The sequence below is a fragment of the Lipotes vexillifer genome, unplaced genomic scaffold (genome assembly GCF_000442215.2).
Source record: "Lipotes vexillifer unplaced genomic scaffold, Lipotes_vexillifer_v1.1 scaffold90, whole genome shotgun sequence".
In the NCBI taxonomy this organism is placed as follows: Eukaryota; Metazoa; Chordata; class Mammalia; order Artiodactyla; family Lipotidae; genus Lipotes; species Lipotes vexillifer.
In genome coordinates this window covers 1501340-1507494 of record NW_006782310.1, presented here as the reverse complement: position 1 = coordinate 1507494, position 6155 = coordinate 1501340, and the positions used below count along the sequence as shown (strand labels likewise).

Below are 6155 nucleotides of genomic sequence, written 5' to 3'. Positions count from 1 at the left end.
GGGGGCAGTGTCTCCCCGAGCTGCGCAGGCGTCGCTCGCACCTTGTTGATTAGTCAGTGCTGGGAACGCTGCTATGGCGTTTCTCAGACCCGCGGCTCCTCCTCACACGCTCCAGGCGGAGGGAAGGAGGGGTAAAAGGAGGAGGCGAGCGGGCGGCCGCCGCAGCTGCAGACCCGGGGCCAGAGGAGGAGGCGGAGCGGGAGCCGCCGCATACACCCCGGCCGCCGCCGCCCGCCGCCGCCGCCGGGTTGCTGCGAGTCCTCTCCGGGCTTGAGGGCACGCGGGGCGCCCCGGCCATGTCCCGCAGCGGCAGCTGAGCCGGCTGCGGGCCCCCTCCCTCCCCGCCGCCGCAGCCGCCGCGCCCCCGGGCTGCCTGCGGCCAGAGTGCCCGGCGCCTTTCGCGCGCCCCAGACCGCAAGTGCGAGCAGCGGCGGCCGCCGAGGCGCGGGTGGTGCAGGCGGCGGCGGCGGGAGCGCGGGGCCGGAGGAGGCGGGGAAGATGGACCCGGCGCCCTCGCTGGGCTGCAGCCTCAAGGATGTGAAGTGGAGCTCGGTGGCCGTTCCGCTGGACCTGCTGGTCAGCACTTACCGACTGCCCCAGATCGCGCGGCTGGACAGCGGTGAGTCCCCGCCCGCGGACCGCAGCCTCGGCGCGTCTCTGCACGCGTGTGCCCGGGAGGGTGGGACCCTGTGGGGAGTGGGTTGCCCGCCCCCCAGCGTTGGACTTGGCTTGAGCGGCTGCCGCAGCCCTGGCGCGTCGCTCTCAACTACCCCCAGCAGCAGCTAGAGGTGTGAAAATCAAAGCCCTAGTAGTATAATTTAAAAGGACGCAAAAAAAAAAAAAAAAAATCAACATAAGGGAAGCCTCTGCAGATAGTAATCTTGGAGGCGAGCTGTCTGTCTTCACCCGCCTGTAAGAATTACTCAACCTGGGAAACCCTGTATGAGTTATCTTAGGCAACTTTCTTACAAAACAGTTGTGCTCTGGGTGGCACCTTTATTTTGGATCCTCTCCTCCCCCTCCGCCACAAGAAGGAACAGATTTTAGGGGAAAGGCTCCTGGGTGACCAATGAAAGGGATCACATTTCTCGGAGACGTTTTATTACAGCTTGTCTGTTTTGTTTAACTGAAGAGAAAGTAATTTAGGGCTGTGTGTAGAAAATGTTTTTAGCGGAGGTGATGGTATGCTTAAGGTTAATTATTAGCTTAGCGCCTTTCTAGCCTGGAAAAAAATTGAAAATACACCAAAACCTGTACTGACTTGGAACGTGAGCTTGGAACTAAGAAATGCTTGTGTTTCCTGAAATTGACAACCAGAAACCAACCAAACGTCTCCCAGCTGTTTGTTGTGCAGGTTGACATCTGCAAACAAGTAGATGGATGTGCATACTGTCAAGCAAATAGATACCTTTCAGTTTGAGAGTTCTGACATGTAAGGTGGCAGTTTAGGTGTGTTTTGTCCTTTGTGTTTTGGTAATAACTTCAGTTGATGTTGGCTTCATGCGATTTCAGACTGTTTGCAGAAACAGGCTTGCTTCTGCTGTGGGGCTGCCAGAAGCACCTGGCTGCAGGCTGGCGGGCAAGCAGATAGAGCTGTGGTCACACAGGCCAAGTCAGAACAGCACTGAGCAGAAAGATGTCATTTCAAGTCACAAGGACTTGGGTTACTCCTTTTCTGGAGTACAGTAACATGAGACGTGTAAACGTCCAAAGGCATTTTTGTTCCCGTTCTTTTCTGTGGGGTTAGATCAGACATTTGAAGTACTGATGTGAAAAATAAAGGCAGGAAAGTTCATGAACGCTGAAAAACAGTCTTGGCATGCGTGTTAGCCTTGTTTGATTGGTGGTGGTAGTGGTGGGCTTTGGGAATAAACTAAGAGTTTTAAAAGTAGTAATGACGTGCACGTGAGTTCAGGGAGGGTCAGGTGGTGTGTTGAGGCATTTCTGCTTAGAGTGGGCGTGCTTTAAATATGCGTCTATAGATCTGAATCAGAGAGAGAGAGAAAGAAACAGTGTGTGTGTGTGTGTGTGTGCGCTGACAGTGTTTCATTTACTCTTACACCGTGCAAAATTGTGCATATTGGAAGGTTATGTGAGTCCTCACCTTTTCCTACTGTCTCTCATCTCTGCGCACTCCCCCCAAACTTACTAGCTAGGTAGTGAACATTGGTGTGTGTGGTGTAAAAGTCACCCAAAAGTTTCATTAAACTGAAAGTTTAAAGAGGCTGAATACCAGTTGCAGACATGTTAGCTTTATTATCCACTTTCCTCTCTCCGCCATTCATAAAAAGGGTCTGAATCAACAGTGTACTCATCCTACACTTCTTTTTAAAATTAGGACGTGGGTAGCAAGTCTTAACAGCGTGTCATTTCAAGCTGTGGATTTTGATCACTACGTGTAATTCCAATTCTTTATTGCAAGTTTTCTCTTATTCCTGCTTGAGAATCACAGTGACATACACAAATTTGGAATCATAGCCAAATACTGCTTTATACCTTGTTTCTTTCACTTAATCCCATCATATTTAATTTTTTTTTTTTAAGCTGCATGATGTTCCATGGGATGATGGCTGTATATCTAGTCCCCTACAGTGGACATCAAGAGGCTTCATTTTTTACTATTATTAAGTTGTGATGTAATGAATACTCTTGTACATAAATCTGTTTGTTTGGGTTAGTATGTATTCCTTCCCTGCTGAGTAAGCATGTAGATCCGTTTTAAGTCCTTGATACACATTGTCAAATTGCTTTAGAGGTTGTACTCATTTATACACAAATGAGAATTTTGGGAGTACCAGTGTCCCTACAGCCTTAAAATAATAAGTATCTTACAAACAACCAAAAAAAAAAAAAACTCTGCTAATTTGAAGGGGGAAGTGTTAGATTAATTAAATTAAATTAAATTTGGATAGACTTTAAAAGAACTGATGATAGAGTCCATGCTTATGTTTTAAAATGTTTCACAGCAATGCTTAGAACATGTTAAGGATATGCCACCATGCTATATGTGAAATTTGTGCAGTCGTCGTCCTATGTATGTCCTTTTGCCGGTTTTAGTACTGCAGGTACATTTTTTACACGCACACCCTATACTTAGACATGAAAGGTAGTCATTTTCCAAATCACTTGTTTTCAAAGAAATTGAAAAACATGACAGTAGTTGACATTATGTCAAGAGAAAACTGTTGGCTATTTTAAACAATCATTAAAACCATTAAACATCTGATTTCATAACTGTTGATTATTGAAGGCCTACTATGTGCTGGTACATTTCTAAGTGCTTGATGTATTTTGTCTCATCCTTAGCACCCCATTTTAAGGACTTTGCGAGCCTTGAGATTTAGAGAAATTGAGCGACATACCTAGTAAATGGTGGACTGTGGTTTTCAGCTGACTTTCCGATTCTAAAGACACCTTTTATCTCAAACTGTACTACCTCCTTCTACTAAATGGGAGTAGATTTAGAGTAGGTCTAACGTCTGCTCTAAATAGCCCCACTGTCTCTCTGAGAGCTTGAGGACAGGAAAGTCAATATTTTTAAAACAGAGTAGACAGCGAATTAAGCGCTGGCCTCATCCATCATATCTAGACGATTTTCTGCTTCCTAAAGGAGTGGCTGAAAAGAGGTAAGGGGCAGAGGAGAAGAGAGTACAGAATCTGAGAAAGAAGGAAAAAAGCGGAGTCTGAGGGCTTAGGGTATGTAGATGTGTCTGTTGACATTACTCCTTAGGACATTTGCCATGTTTAAATACTAACTATACAATAAGTAAGAGCTTTCCAGTTCTTTGCCTCATGCATGTCAGTAATGAAATGCCAGTCAGACGCATTCAGTTTTCCATCCCCAGTGGCGAAATTTGTCATCGTATAAGATAAATACAAAATTAGTGAGCCTTTATGGTATGGTCTCATGAGTCTTTCTGGAGACTAAAAGAAAAGTACTCCAGCGGCTCTCCTTAGGAGTGAGATACATCTCTTCAGCCAGTGTCTAATCCCCGTCAGCAATGCAGTTAAGATCAGATATCTTACTTCATCATCAATTTTAGAAACTTGGTTGCAGAACCAGGTTCAACAAATGTGTTTATGACTAAGAAGAGGGTGGAGAGAATGCTAATCCTCGCCCCATCATCAACCCATCCTCACTCAAAGCTAGGTAGGTGGGGAAATTGTTCTTTCTCTGTCTCTTCAATATTTTGTCTTGGAAGGGTTTTCTGAAGGGTTGTTCTACAGCAGTGTTCTTACAGCTTTTTTGCTCTTGTAGTGCCTAAAAATTCTGTAAAACCCTGTACCCTAAGCATGTTTTTAAGTTCATTGCTAAAACTTTTCATCCTAAGTTTAAATAGTTGCAAAGGATGTCACTTTTCAGCATATTGTAAATGTTGACTTTTTAAATTGTTACATCATTTAAAAAACTCTGTACTGGGATCTATATTTAATTCCCAGTATCATTCATTTTTAAAAATGCAGGAGTAAGTTCTTAACAGTAAAAGTCTTACATCCTTCCTTTTTCTCCTTAAATTCATATTTCCATTTCCCTTCCCCTACAGAATTCTATCCCAATGTAATATAGTGTTTTTGTTTGTTCATTTGTTTTGGTAGAAGGAAGGATTTATTACTTGCAGTAAATAAAGAGAACACCGGAGATCTTTCCCAAAGCAGTGTCTCCCAATGTAATATAGTTTTATGCATGCAAGTGTCTTATTGATCACTCTGTCTTATGTAACAAAAAAGAATATAAATTGAAATGTAGTATTTTGTATTTCTTTTGGCCATAAGCCTCTTTTTATTTGAATATTTCAGGTTGTTTAAAACAAACAAGTGGAAATTACCTGTCTTAGAGAAGGAGTTCCCCAAATGCTGGAGACCTGATCCTCAACAGGCATCAGCATTTTTATTTGTTCCTTTGTTAGTCGCCCTGAGCCCTGTGTTCTTTACACCCTGGGGTAATGAAGATTAGAAAGATCTGGTGAAGGCGATGTAGATGCATTGCTTTTGTAAAGTGGGAGAAGGACCTTTGCGAAGGGGAGGTGACGAAGGACAGCTTCCCTTCATCAGGAGATGGATGTCCCTCCATCCCAGTCTTGGCTTCAGGCAGATCAGTTTTCAGACAAGAGAATATTTGGAAGTTGGGGATTTAGAAATTGACTCACGTATAGCTATGATGGTGAACCCCTTGGGAAGTGTTGGCTTTGCTTCAGACACATATCCCAGTTCAAAGAATGCTGGTCTAGAGCAGTGAAATGTGAGCTTATGGTCCTGTCTGCTGAAAGAAGGAGGAAGACCAAGGCTGCGTGAACTGCCAGGGACAGAGAAATAAAGATGGTGGGCATTGGAGGCAGCTGCGTATAAATTAGCAGCAGTCTGTCCCTCCTAGCTTTGTGGAGGAATCAGAGTTGACTCTAAGCCCCAGGTGTGTTGGGACTGTGGGAGCTTTGGTATTTGCTTTTTGCTGAGCTGCTTCTCTAACTTTACCATGTAAGTGCCTGGAGGGCTGATGGTGCAGAAACAATGGCGGTGAGGGTCCAGTGAGGCAGTTTGCAAATGTCAAAGTCCAGTCAGATGGCAGTGAGGGTCCACGTGGCTGTTTGCAAATGTCAAAGGTGTTTATAGATTCAAGTTTTATCTTTGAAATTAATGTAAATTCCCAAAATCTGCTCCATGACTGGTGTTACTTTAATATATATTAAAAAAATTTTTCTAAAGTAACCTAATCTAAGTCTTTTTCCTGGAAGATGTGCTATGCTTATCTTTGGTTTCATTTCCCCTGGCATTCTAAGTTGTAAGAGGTTATGTATGCCCCAGGTGAGACAGTTGCTTAAAGGATACTGGATTTGGAGCCTAGAAACCTCTGTTCAGTTACATGCATTGCCATTTCTTAGCCATGTGATCTTGGACAGTCTCTTAATCCCTTTGACTGGTATTAAAGTTTTCTCATGCAGAAAAAAAAATGTACATTATACTTGCCCATGAATCTCATAGTTATTCATTAATCTGTTTATTCAATGAGCTAATATTTATTAAGGCCCTACTATGTGTCAAACCCTGTTATAGGTATTGGGACAGTAGCACGGAACAAAACAGAAAAAAAACCTCTGTCCTCATGCAGCCTACAATCTTATGTATCTACTTACTATGATAGTTAAATGCAATAATAATAT

General features: G+C 43.8%; 1 protein-coding gene across 2 annotated transcripts in view; it reads left to right on the top strand.

Annotated features, from left to right (window-relative positions):
• Window positions 1–450: 450 nt before the first annotated feature.
• GAREM1 (GRB2 associated regulator of MAPK1 subtype 1) overlaps window positions 451–6155 on the top strand; it is a 204950-nt gene continuing 199245 nt past the window's right edge. The window contains exon 1 of one of the 2 annotated variants that reach the window (XM_007455169.1): window positions 451–619. In XM_007455169.1, the coding sequence (XP_007455231.1) occupies window positions 499–619 (121 nt within the window). In that variant the 5' untranslated portion in view covers window positions 451–498. The remainder of the gene's footprint in view (window positions 620–6155) is intronic. The other variant, XM_007455168.1, reaches the window with a different exon arrangement.